The following is a 15,376-nucleotide window of genomic DNA, read 5'->3' as shown; positions in this document are numbered from 1 at the left end:
AAATTCATACGGATGAAAGTGAAGTATGTTAGTACTTCTGGTCATGAAATATCAATTCCTATACTTTATAAACTTATAGAATGTCTGAGCTTACATAATGGGGTCAACAGGTTTCTGTATTTTCCGTCATTTTTTTTAAGTAGTAAGAAGCTGACCACTCTCTTTATTGATAAAAGATCGCATGAAGACTGCCAGAAGGCATGAAAGCGCTAGTGTCAATATTTTAACGAACTGTTATTATTTGACGTGAAATGTAGTTTTTTTACTACAACCTACTATTAACCGATTTGCTCGTTTTTCCGTATAAAAAAACAAACTTAATATAGAATTAATAATATGAATATGGCGGAGCAAGATGCTTTAAAACAGCTCAATATGACACCTTTTTATAACTCAATATCATTGAAAATATTCATCAAGAAACTAATGCATTTGCGACTATCATACTGCATAATTGTGGTCTTGGTATAGTGTAGGTACCCATCGTTAGATTAGCACAAAAAACTTCTGATTATTTTCACAAGTACGTGGTTCGGATGGATAAAGGTCATCTAGTGATATTTTATTAATCGCACAGAATAGCATTGCAATTTGTACTTCAATTTTATTTCAGAATGACTTCTACTAACTACTGGAAACATTCAAGTGATAAGTTATTTCTTTGAAATATTTTGTGTACATTTAGAGAACATTGTGATAATTATCTCAACAGTCATACTTAAAATTCAGATGCAACTTTTCCAATGATTACATACATTATCAAAGAAATAAAAAGACACAATTCTAAATTATCTTTGGCACTTTCTATACTATTAAAAACAAAGATAACCTGAATATGTATTCATTGTTTGGTAAATGACTCGTATTTTCATCAACATTTCAAGGCTTATCATTGAAGACACAAATCTTATCATTTGAACTCGAAGCGACACTCAAGGTAATACGCATCAATAAAGAAGTTGATGAGTATTGAATATCAAAATTTCCAAAAGATGCAGCAAAGCTGACCTAGGCTTTCTATGAATAGGGGTTAAAAAAAAGTGTGAGTCTTTCGAATAACTTTCAAAAAGCTACGTCTAATGCAAAAATCATATTTATTGTTTCTAATTCATCAGCGAGAAAGAATGGCATTCAGATATAAAATCAAATGGCAAAATCAGAGCCCAAACACTTCAAACGAATGGGTAATAACTAATGTAACAAAGCTGACATGCTTTCTATGAATAAGGGTAAATGCAAGCAGCAATGAAGAGTCTTCATGCAATGTGTGTTGCGTTTCGGTGTTGTGTCGTTGTTCTCCTCTTATATTTAATGCGTTTCCCTCGGTTTTGGTTTGTTACCCCGATTTTGTTTTTTGTCCATGGATTTATGAGTTTTGAACAGCGGTATACTACTGTTGCCTTTATTTAATGCAGACGAAACGCTCCCCAAGTACTAAATATACGCCTGGCATATTTGATGGATTTTGACTTCATTAATTTCAATGGAAAAATTGTGTTAAACGTGACACAATAACGATTAAATTCCACATGTTTTTTTTCTACTTAAATAAACTACTATACAAGGAAATAGAATAGAAATTTAAGTTTTATCACCATCAACAATGTATCTTGCACATCAGTTTAATCAAGAATAACAAAGATGAAGTGTTCTTCAGTTCCACTGTTATCTTGTTTCCAATTCTCATTTCCTTTAAAACCCTTACTAATGACATTAAACAGGAAGCGACACAATCTTCCTGGTTTATTGGATACTAAAATTAACATTACAGACATTTAAGTCGCAGTTTGATACTCTTTTTTTAAAAGAATACAGATAAATTCCAACACGGTCATTGTCCTTAAAATGTTCTTTAGTAAAAGTAAAATCACAAAAAAACTGAACTCAGAGGAAAATCCAATCGGAAAGTCCATATTCACATGGCAAAATCAAACGCCAAAAACACATAAAAAACGAATGGACAAGAACTGTCATATTCCTGACCTAGTACAGGCATTTTCAAATGTAGAAAATTGTGGATTAAACCTGGTTTTAAAGCGCTAAACCGCTCACTATGACAGTTTCATCCAATTCCTAAAGTTGAGAAATATACGTGTATCTATTTTCAAGAAGAGGCGCAAGATACAACATAGATTTGCCAACTTATTAGTCGAAAACAATATGTGGTTCATAAGTGTTTCTTGTTTCTCGCTTTAATATAGATTTAACAGTTGGTTTTCCCGTTTGATATGGTAAAATGATATAGTTTAACTTAAAGAACTGTATGATCAAAGAGGACCTTAAACAATAGCCAAATATAACACGGAAATAATGTTAGACGGCAGTACATATGATATAAAAAAATAAACAAGATACTATGAAAAATATTGCAATGCTCATGGATGAGTCAATAGTCATATTCCTTTATGAAAAAACGCTATTATCTTCTATCAAAATTATTAACGGTATGAAGATGAACAATGAATATTTAAAAAAATACATTTGGTGTAGTATGAAAGTTCTGCAATATAACAAATTTTTGATTAAAGAAACTGAAGGTCTATTGCATAAATCAAATATCAATTCATGAATTATGAATTATCTAAATACGCGTTCTGTTATTGAATTAATAACCAACATAAACTCCCCAAAGAACAGAGATATTGAGATCGTGGTCGGACTCGTTGAACACGATACATAGTGTTAAATCTAGTGATAAAATCTATCATCTAAGTATTGACATAATAAAAACAATAGGAAAACTGCAGTAACAGTTAGAAAGTTTTAGGAAACATGAAGGATTTTCGATGTTTTTCTTGTTTCATTTACGAGTTTGTTATTATGTTATTTGTGATAACCGTTGCATCAGCTGGTATCGGTTTAAATAAACAAATTGGATGGGCAGCAGTTAGAGCATATAATAGCAACAGAAGTATGCTGGTTAACAGTCATACATTGATTAAGTGAAAATAAGTCCGACTCACAAAACAAAAACCAACGAACACCCGTAAACTATTGGAGGAAAACAAAGTCACTGAATCTAACAAAATGTATAAAAACAATTATTCCAATTAAGCCCAAATTATTTTCATTTACATAAATGATGTATGATATATGTAATAAGGGTATAAATATATGACACAAACACAAAGGATATCTATTCATTCATTCGTATAAACCTCCATAAAATAAAATGGGATGTGTAAAAAATACTGAACAAACATCTTTCCATGCAAAGTATTTACTAACTTTGAATTTATGTTAACGTATAAAAATATCTCAATAATTGAAAACATTTGCCCTTTTTCTAGGTTAATTGTAACATTTTTTTTTAATTTGAGGTTTTCAAATAATCATATCAACTTTTGGACAAAAGTGTTACATAATTCTATCTAAAGAATAAAATAAACAATCTTTCTCTTACACAGCAAACTGTATAAAGCTTTTATTTTATAGCTTTTTACCTTCGAGGTGAAGACAGAAGTCGTGCATGTGAAAATCAAACATCAGATATTGACTTATAATAATATTTGCTGACTTCAGTCTATTTATCTAAATAAGAAAGGAGACATTTCTAAATGATTTATACATGCCATCAATCATGCACATAATTCTACCTATTGAAAGTAATTTCCTTCTGTAGGATGCTGATCAGCATCCACCTATTATTTATTGATTCATTTACAAATAAAGGAACGCATTGGGCAAACATTCTGTAAAAAGACAAGAAAGTCACACTTTAAAGCTACACATCGTTTGCATTTTATCTCACAGTGAGCTGTCTGAGCCGACACTATAAAGCTACACATCGTTTATATTTTATCTTTGCACAGTGAGCTGTCTGAGCTGACACTTTAAAGCTTCACATCGTATGCATTTTATCTTTGCTCAGTGAGCTGTCTGAGTCGACACTATAAAGCTACACATCGTTTGCATTTTATCTTTGCACAGTGAGCTGTGTGAGCCGACACTATAAAGCTACACATCGTTTGCATTTTATCTTTGCACAGTGAGCTGTCTGAGCCGACACTATAAAGCTACACATCGTTTGCATTTTATCTTTGCACAGTGAGCTGTCTGAACCGACACTATAAAGCTACACATCGTTTGCATTTTATCTTTGCACAGTGAGCTGTCTGAGCCGACACTATAAAGCTACACATCGTTTGCATTTTATCTTTGCACAGTGAGCTGTCTTAGCCGACATAATATAAAGCTACACATCGTTTGCATTTTATCTTTGCACAGTGAGCTGTCTGAGCCGACACTATAAAGCTACACATCGTTTGCATTTTATCTTTGCACAGTGAGCTTTCTGAGCCGACACTATAAAGCTACACAACGTATGCATTTTATCTTTGCACAGTGAGCTATCTGAGCCGACACTATAAAGCTACACCTCGTTTGCATTTTATCTTTGAACAGTGAGCTATCTGGGCCGACAATATAGAGCTACACATCGTATGCATTTTATCTTTGAACAGTGAGCTATCTGGGCCGACACTTAAGAGCTAACCACGTATGCATTTTATCTTTTCACAGTGAGCTGTCTGAGCCGACACTATAAAGCTACACATCGTTTGCATTTTATCTTTGCACAGTGAGCTGTCTGAGCCGAAACTATAAAGCTACACATCGTTTGCATTTTATCTTTGCACAGTGAGCTGTCTGAACCGACACTATAAAGCTACACATCGTTTGCATTTTATCTTTGCACAGTGAGCTGTCTGAGCCGACACTATAAAGCTACACATCGTTTGCATTTTATCTTTGCACAGTGAGCTGTCTTAGCCGACACTATAAAGCTACACATCGTTTGCATTTTATCTTTGCACAGTGAGCTGTCTGAGCCGACACTATAAAGCTACACATCGTTTGCATTTTATCTTTGCACAGTGAGCTTTCTGAGCCGACACTATAAAGCTACACAACGTATGCATTTTATCTTTGCACAGTGAGCTATCTGAGCCGACACTATAAAGCTACACCTCGTTTGCATTTTATCTTTGAACAGTGAGCTATCTGGGCCGACAATATAGAGCTACACATCGTATGCATTTTATCTTTGAACAGTGAGCTATCTGGGCCGACACTTAAGAGCTACCCACGTATGCATTTTATCTTTGCACAGTGAGCTATCTTGGCCGACACTATAAAGCTACATATCGTATGCATTTTATCTTTGCTCAGTGAGCTATCTGAGCCGACACTTTAAAGCTATACATCGTATGCGTTTTATTTTTGCACAGTGAGCTATCTGGACCGACACTATAAAGCTACACATAGTATGCATTTTATCTTTGCTCAGTGAGCTGTCTGAGCCCACACTATAAAGCTACAAATCGTATGCATTTTATCTTTGCATAGTGAGCTGTCTGAAACATCATATTTTATAAGATATTAAATTAATCATCATCGGAAAGTGTCTTCAGAAGGATTTCGAACACTTTTTTTCAGAATTTGTGCTAATATGGTTCCTATACACTTGACATAGCTTATGTGATGATGATAACTATCTTTGAAAACTTAATAATGTAAAACCAAAGTCAGCAACGAAGTTCTTAAGCTGAAGTGCCTCGACAGCTTCATTGGTTATCATTAGATTCTACAGTGAAAGTACCTCGGATAGAGGTCTTACTACATGTATAACAGAAACTTCACATTATCGATGGTCAAGATGTGAATATCAGATAAGCATGTCAGACTGACATGTATAAATGGAAGCAGACATTTCATGACAAAATTGTGTTTAGGTGATTGTGATGTGTTTGTACATCTTACTTTACTGAACATTCTTGCTGCTTACAATTATATCTATCAATAATGAACTTGTCCGTGTAGTTTCAGTGGAAAATGTTAGTAAAAATATACAAATTTTATGAATATTGTTAAAAATTGATTATAAAGGACAATAACTTCTTAGGGGTCAATTAACCATTTTGGTCATTTTTAATTATTTTTGAGTCTTAAATTGCTGTACATTATTGCTGTTTACAGTTATATCTTATAATAATATTCAAGATAATAACCCAAAACAGCAAAATTTCCTTAAAATTACCAATTTAGGGGCAGCAACCTAACGACGTGTTGTCCGATTCATCTCAAAATTTCAGGGCAGATAGATCTTAACCAGATAAACGATTTTACCCCTTGTCAGATTTGCTCTAATGCTTTGGTTTTTGAGTTATAAGCCAAAACTGCATTTTACCCCTATGTTCTATTTTTAGCCATGGCGGCCATCTTGGTTGGTTGGCCGGGTCACCGGACACATTTTTTAAACAAGATACCCCAATGATGATTGTGGACAAGTTTGGTTTAATTTGGCTCAGTTGTTTCAGAAGAGAAAGTTAAACGACGACGGACGACGACGCTGACGCCAAGTGATGGGAAAAGCTCACTTGGCCCTTTTGGCCAGGTGAGCTAAAAAAAATGAACCAAAAACAAAAATGTAACACATAAACAAACGACAACCACTGAATTACTGACTTGGGACAGGCACATTCATAGGCATAAACATGTTAGCGGGATCCCAACCCTCCCCTAACCCGGGACAGTGGTATAACAGTACAACAAAAGAACGAACTATAAGTTCAGTTGAAAAAGGCTTAACTCATCAGATGGACAAAAATACAAGTGGACATGGCCGGGTACTTGTACATCCCGACAATAAAAAGACATAGGAACTGATCTGAGAGTACTCACAGTTATCTGACAGCTAGTTCAAAATCACTAAGAATGGCCAGACGGAAACTTTCGACTTAGAGGCATTTGTTAACACTCATTTAGTTACCAACCATATATTTATTACGCAAAACACACCCTTTCTCACCATACCATTTACTAGTTTAGCAAGAACCAAAACAGTTGAAATGCAAAATTTGGAATGTAGTTAAGAGGCATTAAAAACATATATTTAAAAAAAGTTCTGAAATAACGAAGATTTGGTATTATTGCCAAAGGGACAACCCTCCACATGAGACTAAATAAAGTTAACAACTATATATCATTACAAGGCTATTAAGACAATCTATACCTGGTGTAAGAACAACAAATGTTGTAGGGTTAGCAGCTACATGTAACAGGTTTAAGTCAAAACACCATTTTCTTTGCAGATGACTGTTCCGAGTCAGATTCATGACATTTGTTTTATATTCATAACGTTGGTTGATATATTATTATTGTTTTGTTTGTCAGGTGTCATGTACTTTCTCCTTTTTGATATTAGATTCTGCCACTTCTGTCACAGGCGAGACAATAAATCAGAATCCAACTAACAACAACAGTTCACACTGATTATTTTGTCTATTGGCATCCAATAAACCAGTATTATTTACAATAACTGACGCTGCATGACAAATGTGTGACTTTTATGAATTCTAAGAAACCCTTTAATAACACAGCATAAGATATTCAATGTTTTCAAAACATATCTGCTTTTGAGCACTAAGTTAGTAACTAATAAAAATCAAATTGGTAATGTTCAAAAAACAATTTCATAGCCTTCGCCTTTTTAAAATTGAAGAGTAACCATGAATTATTGAATATTTTTTGTGAGATAAATATATTCTATTTTACACTCTTTCTTAACGTTGTGTAACTTAGGAAAGGGAATAGAAACTTTAGAACTGTGGTGTGGAGCAAGTAGTTAACATCTAGTGTTGGCATCATGTCAATAGACTGTATCATACTTTAATATTACAAACAATATCAACTGCAACTATTAAACCGTATTTCTAACGTACGTATAACAAACATAATTTACAACACTCATACTTCTGCATGCCAAACAAAGTACATCTGTTCTCTCACTTCGAAGACAAACAAAGAAACGAAATAATGTCAAGTAATAAGTTTTCCATTCGCATCAAGCTTAACTGCCCATTAAATTTCTGCGCTATATATGTACAGCTATTAATAAAACTCTACAAGCTCAGAGAGACATTTGATTCTGGATTCAATTTCATTTTCTCAATAAAAATTCTGTATTTGATTTATAATCCTGTCGCATAATGTCTTTGGTTTCATTTTTAAGAAATAAGTCAATTTGAATAATGGAAACTAAATTAACTAAGAATCGTTGTGTAAAGAATAGCATATTTTCCATTAACTTCTTGTCTTAAAATAGTATAACTATCTGGTCTGGATATTTTGGTTTTTCAGAAAGCATTTTTATAACAATAACGTATTACTATATACTATTTATCTTGTCAATGTATCATACTTTGTATTTCTATATTTGACAGTGAAGAATGAGCCTGGAAATGGAAATAATTGGTATGTATTAAGCGTCTGGTCAAATGTTTGTGATCAAAGTTTTATAATATCTTTGTTATATCTTTTGTTGCTGTTATAGTCTCAACGTTTTTTTCTTTTACTGATACTGTTTCACATTTCAACGTTTTGTTCTAATCAATTCAATTTGAACTTAATGAGGATCCTTTAATTCTATTTATTCAGCTTATTAACTTTACAGCAATCATTGCATAAACGTAAAAATCCAATTCAAACTGAAACTTTGACAGTCAGCTGTCTTCAAAAAAATAGTAAATGTCAAGACACTTTTGAATATAAATGACACTTCTGGATTGCTATAGGGAATATTATTGTTCAACACTTAGCTGAGACTTGTTCTTATACCATCAATTCTGCATTACTTTAAACAATACAAGTGCAAAATAATAATATGTCTAGCACATCACACCTACGACAAAGTACTAAAAAGTGAAGTTTCTTTTATACAATGTTTTCCCATTATTTCCAACATAAAATGTTGCCTTTGGTAATTTCCATTTGCTTTAAAACAACAATTCACTTTTTGTTGACCTTTTCAATTTTAACTGAGTTATATTGTAGTAAAAAGGTACATACAAAAGATAAGGACAGCCTTCGTTATCTTCTATTTTCATAGAAAAAACATAGAAGTGTGTTACATGATCAAATTAATAATATCTGAAGAAGCTCAAGTCAAACTTAATATGAAATCATACAATTCATTTTTTCAAAGCTCTTCTTTTGATTTGACAGAATTCACATAAAAAAATAGACTCCTAACAGAAAGTTTTCAATGCTGAAAATTTCATTTGAAAGCTGACAAGATCTCAAAATTAATGACTACATTGTATGCCTCAGTTTTATTATTAATTCTTTATCGGATTTACAAAACTTATTTGATAAGTATAATGAAAAACATATAATTTGCAAACAGCATTTTCATTAACTCATGATAAATTTTTCCTATTTTCTTTATCACGTTATAGATACTTAATATCTAGTTTTTGCATATACAATTGAGACAAAAACAAATATTCCCAGTCTTCTGGTTTAACTGAAACAATATGAAATAATCAAAAAAAATGATGATGATTCTTTGACAGTCACCTTATCCACTGTATCTTTCCGTATGACAGATAACAGAAAAAAAGTACACATTTTTTTTTCTTTGACATAATAATATTCAGCAATCATTTTCATAGTCATTCTTTAAACAAAAACAAACATTCCCCGACTTTTGGATTAACTTAAACAATACAAAATAATCCAAAAGCCAGTTGATGATTCCTTGACAACGTAACCTTTACACACTGTCTCTTTACGTATAAAGGATAACAGATAACAAGTACACAATTTTTTTTTTCTTCAAAACAGATTCAATCTAACAATTTTGTCAGATTACTAAGCAGAACTTCAGTTAAGATTTGAATAGCATGTATATCAATTTTGATTTGTTTGCAATACATATTATTCAGCAATCATTGTCATGGTCATTCTTTAAACAAAAACCAAGAATAAATCAATATTAAAATATTGCATGTTGGAAAACATTTTCAAGCTTATTTTACCCTAAATGCACTTAGAATTTAAAGGGTTATGCTTTATCACTTATAATCAACAGATACAAAAACATGGAAGAAAGAAATATACAAATGCAAGTTGTTTAGAGAGTATCAAGATAATGAACAAAGCTAATTATGCTATAAAATAATTGTCTCAGAATATTTTGTTTTTCATGTAATTAAAGGATAATTGCAAAGATATTAAGAAATGTTTTCTTTTGCAGTTGATCAAATTGCACTAAGACAAGCTATTGAAATATGACAATCTGCTGTAGACAATATTCCTTCATATAAGAGTGCAATTACTCTATATTATTGACTACTTAGTACCCAAACACTTCTCTTACAAGATCTTGTCTCTGATTAAGTAAATCTCAATACACAAATAATGTATATTTCTTTTATAGTTCTCAAATGGACCTTTTTGAACATATAAAATCTGAATTTCTCAAATAATATAAAAAAAAAATAATTGAAATTCAGTCTTTTAACAGACAAAATGGTCCATTTTATTGCTGTTTTATTTCATATGTCTTCTGCCAAAAAAAAAAATGAAAACAAATCTACAAGAAATTCCCCTTACATATATATATTATCATCTTTTGCTAAAACAAACATTTTGCTATTATAACACTGCAAACAAAAACATACATGACAGACATTTGCAATCAGCAAATAAACTGTTGCAGGATGTTGTTATAACATCTGATAGCTACTAATATGAAGCATGCAAATGTTGTTAGAATATCAATTTCTAGATTTAAGGTCTTTGCAATATTATTCAAAACATGTTATAACTATGGTCAGTCTGTTTACTAAACTTTGAATTTTTCGAAAAACTAAGGATTTTCTTATCCCAAGCATAGATTACTCTAGCCGTATTTGGCACAACTATTTTGAATTTTGGATCCTCAATGCTCTTCAACTTCGTAATTGTTAAGCTTTATAAATATTTTGATATGAGCATCACTGATGAGTCTTGTGTAGACAAAACGCACGTCTAACATACTAAATTATAATCCTGGTACCTTTGATAACGATTTGACATTAAGGACAGTAGGTTGCATCCATTTGTCAGAAAGTCAAAAAACTAATGACATATCTTGGAATTTGTCTGGATTATGGCCAAAATTGGTAGATATAGCTTAGCATTATAAGAAAAATTGTATATTTATTGAAAGACTACTCAGACTTGATATTCCTTGAGAAAAATGGCTAAAAATAGGCTGTTAAAAGAAAAATAATAGTACAAATAAAACAGCAAATTTACAATAGCTCTGTAACTAAAACTTAAAAGGAGACATATTTATTATGATATCTTGCAATGCTGAAGTATGTCAGGTTGATTATCTCAAGTATACACATACTAATGTAGTTTCTTCCAAATTTTTTAAGTTTCATTCTTATCCTTTAAGATTTAAAGCAAGAGTAGTGATTAGTGCACGAGTTCAGATGCACTACTGTGGGCAGTTGGACATACAGACTTTATACTAGTATTCCCTGTATTTGACCTCCTTTTCCCAAATATATACCTAGATTTGGTGGTGTATAAATATAAACAAAATAGTAAAATTTTGAAAAGCATTTCAAAAGAGGTACATTCTGCCTTGGGATATAGGTATATTTTACTTCTTCCTCTTAGAAAATATAATAAACTTACTGCTTTGTTTTGTGAGTTCATCAAGGAAATCTGTACTCCTGCATCTCCATATGAATTATATTCTGTAACATATTCATTCAGCTTCAACACCTGCTTTCCAGACATGTCATATAGTACAGCCTATAATAATAATATATCATTCAGTACAGCCTAAAATAATAATATATGATTCAGTACAGCCTATAATAATAATATATCATTCAGTACAGCCTAAAATAATAATATATCATTCAGTACAGCCTAAAATAATAATATATCATTCAGTACAGCCTAAAATAATAATATATCATTCAGTACAGCCTAAAATAATAATATATCATTCAGTATAGCCTAAAATAATAATATATCATTCAGTACAGCCTAAAATAATAATATATCATTCAGTACAGCCTAAAATAATAATATATCAAACAGGTTAGCCTAAAATAATAATAAACATTTTATTAAAAGCAATATTTTATTGTGAAATCTGTAATTTTTTCCAGATATGTCAGTTTTTTATGAATTATTTTATTAAAGTTTTCATAAATGTCTTATTTATTTGACCTTCCAGCTGTTTTGATTCAAACATCACAAAAGGGTTCAAATTCAAAACCTCAGTGTTGACGATAAATAAACTCATCATAGATAGAGGACTAAATTTAGTATATACGCCAGACGCAAGATAGTGATAACTTTTAGCACCAGGACTCTTTTTAGTCTAGGAGAATATGATTCATTTTTACTTGTTGTCGGCTTTGAACTAGCTTTCAGTAACTGTAAGTACTCTAAGAAAGGAAATATGTGTCTCCATTATTTATTTGTTGGCTTGTTTAGCTTGTGCATATCTGTTAAATTATCCATCTGAATTTTAAAGTTTGTGCGTTACATTACTGTCCAAGGTTGAAGAGAGGGTTACATTCTTATCCACATATTAATCCCTACCATATTCTTTATATATATGTCCCAAGTAAGAAGTCAGTTGTAGTCTTTGATTGCAGTTTGTCATATTTGACTTTCATTATTGCTTTGTCATTTATGCTGTCATTCTATCATTAGAAATGTTTAATGGTTGAGCCATTTAAAGCTGACTATAAAGTATGAGATTTGCTCAATACTGAAACTGGAGATCTATTATTGCTTTAATGATAGTCATGTGGACGTTAAAAATAGTTTCAACCTTTTAAACACCCATATGAACAAGTATGCACAAAATTATTTGAAAAAACTTCATTTGAACTATCAAGAAATTCAAATCTAAAATCCAAAACTATTCAATAAGTCAGGTGAAAGTTCAATTAAAGAAAAAATCCCAGTTATGAACATGTATTTGTGCTTACTCGTATACAGATCGAACTGTAGTGTTGTTACCTTATGATTTTAAGCAGGCAAAAAATCTTTATGTAAGGCTGTTGCTCATGTATATTTCACCACAAACTTTTTTTTCTATATTGCCATTCTACGATAAAGATGTTAAACCAATGCAAATCCTTCCACTTATTTGCAATACTCAAAGATTCAATACATTAGTCCAGTATGTATTGATATAAATACCAACAACAAAAGTATATTCTGTTCAGAGATACATGTATATGCATTTGAACAATATTAGCTATTTCAATCCAAACATTGAGGTGAATCATCAATAGGAAGAAAGTCTTCCAAGGTCAATTCCCTATTACACAAGGTCATGTTTAAAGACAAGTATAAACATAACATGGGTTCATTGACCAAATGGGATTGTATTGGAGAATTGCTGGACACAGTTTGTTCATAGTAAACGATTGAACCCAGAAAACCACTATGAAATCTTACAGCTTTTATACCCTGAAACAAAACAAGAAACCATCTAATTTGTACAAAAATAGCAGATATTTCAGATATAGACAATTTTGAAAATTCTAATGTAAGTTTTCAGCAATAAACACAAGCAAAATAATAATTAAGCGCATCATATATTATGTATGTTCTGAAAAGTTGTAACAAAAAGCCTTCAAAAACCAAATCATAGAAGACATAATATAAATTGACCCATTAGCTAGACTTATTTGTTAACATTGAAAAGGTTTCATATTACTGTCTTTTACTTTCAATATAGATCACTTTGCCTTGACCATATATATTTTCCAGTTAGGAATTTTTTTATGTTTATTAACAAAAATCAAACATTAGCAGTAAAAAAGTGATATCAGTAATCTGCATCAAATCAATTCCTGGCCATTTTAGCCAGATTTCAAGACCACAAAATTTCCATTATTCCATATGATATTCTAGACACTGTCTATTCCTTATCCTAAGTTAACTATTCCACCTAAAGAACATATTGATATCATACAATTCTCTTGTCAAAACTGGTATTATTGGAAATAAATTATTGATAAGCAATAAAAACAAAATTATAATAAGGAACTGATTTAGAATCAAATCAGCTAAATGACAAAGTGTGAATAAACAATCCCTGAACTGTATTCATAAACATAAACAACATCAGAAATGAATAATTATTCGTGTTTAAAAAGATAATTACATTTGTACAAATAGAGTTTTAAAATTTTGAGGTGTCTTGAAGGCTTTGTGCTAAAAAAAGTTCAGCTCAGTAACAATTGGTTTTTCAACTTCGAGGTTTTGGTGTCAATATAAAAGTAATCACAAAATTACTGTGAATGAAATCTTCCAACTGATTTTTCTTTTCTTTTTCTTTTGATGTGTTGTTACCCAACTGCCCTGTGTTAAGGATTAGTTGAACACTTACAAATGTGTTGAACTCTGCCACATTCTTTATGTGCCTGTTCTAGGTCAGGACCCTGCAGATGAGTAGTTGATGTTGATCTTATTTGTCTTTTGTTTATTTTTTGGTTATATATTAGCCTTTGTTTTACTAGAATTGATGTGGATTCCTTTTTTTGCTACTTTTGATTATTTTTATCCATGTTTTGACATAACAAATGCTGATGTTGATGATGTATTCATGGTCACATTGCAAAAATCAAACAATAAATAATGTGATTAATGCAATAAGTTATGAACATATTTAGGATTCTGAACTGGCAAATTGTTCTTCAGCTGTAAAAGACAATTTGACACAAAATTGCTTTTTTCATTGTAAGTTCAACATTTATTGCCTGCATTTATTATTGCCAGTTTTAATGGTTGAACAAAAACTTAAAATGGATTATTGCAATTTAAGGTAAAGCTGCATACAGATATCAAATATCATTATAATTGTTAGTTTTTACTGCTATGATTTTCAGCCAGACACATTATTAGCATTAATAAAAAGCTCCAAATGATTTCTGAATTTACAGTTAATGTTTTTTTTATTTCAAATTGTTGCATACTCAAAATTCAATAAAAAAAGAATAATTTAAGTTTGAAAGACAATACACAGCTTAAATTGATAAAATTTTGTTCAAATTTATCCTGCTTATTCCTATTTTAGATAAATACTCAAGACTTAAGTGGCAAAATCATATACGAAAATAGTTGTGTTCAACATATAGAATGTATTCTGTTTCCAGGTTCATAAATAATTTAATGTTGTTACAACTTCAAAATACATAGATCAAAATCAAAGCTATAAATCAAAGAAAATATTTTTTTTAAATGAGGTTGTTTGAAATATGATCAAATGAGTTGTCCAGCTATCATGCTATCCTATAGTGCACCACGGAGTGATTTCTTACAACTTCTTATTGATTTATGTCTGAAATTGTCTTTTGGCAAATACGCATGGATTTGGTTGTGAAAAAACAAAATGTTTATGTACCTTTATTGAAATGAGTTCTGTATAGTAAAACATGATAAAACATATTCGCCAGCTATTGTATAGTGCACCACGGGGTTATTTCAGACAACTAAGTTTTAATCTGCGTACATGGTGTACAGAATTGTCTTATGGTGAAAATGAATGGTTTTTGTTTTAAAA

General features: G+C 31.2%; 2 protein-coding genes across 5 annotated transcripts in view; one reads left to right on the top strand and one right to left on the bottom strand.

Moving 5' to 3' along the window:
* The window catches only part of LOC134720795 (chromosome transmission fidelity protein 8 homolog), a 211,064-nt gene that overhangs the window by 133,983 nt on the left and 61,705 nt on the right, over nt 1–15,376 (top strand). The window lies entirely within an intron of this gene.
* The window catches only part of LOC134720791 (alpha-2-macroglobulin-like protein 1), a 300,001-nt gene that overhangs the window by 234,705 nt on the left and 49,920 nt on the right, over nt 1–15,376 (bottom strand). For all 4 annotated transcript variants that reach the window (XM_063583299.1, XM_063583300.1, XM_063583301.1 and 1 more), the window contains exon 15: nt 11,473–11,592. In XM_063583299.1, coding sequence (XP_063439369.1) covers nt 11,473–11,592 — 120 coding nt within the window. The remainder of the gene's footprint in view (nt 1–11,472; nt 11,593–15,376) is intronic.

This window comes from Mytilus trossulus, chromosome 6 (genome assembly GCF_036588685.1).
Source record: "Mytilus trossulus isolate FHL-02 chromosome 6, PNRI_Mtr1.1.1.hap1, whole genome shotgun sequence".
Taxonomy (NCBI): domain Eukaryota; kingdom Metazoa; phylum Mollusca; class Bivalvia; order Mytilida; family Mytilidae; genus Mytilus; species Mytilus trossulus.
This window is presented reverse-complemented; position numbering and strand designations above follow the sequence as displayed.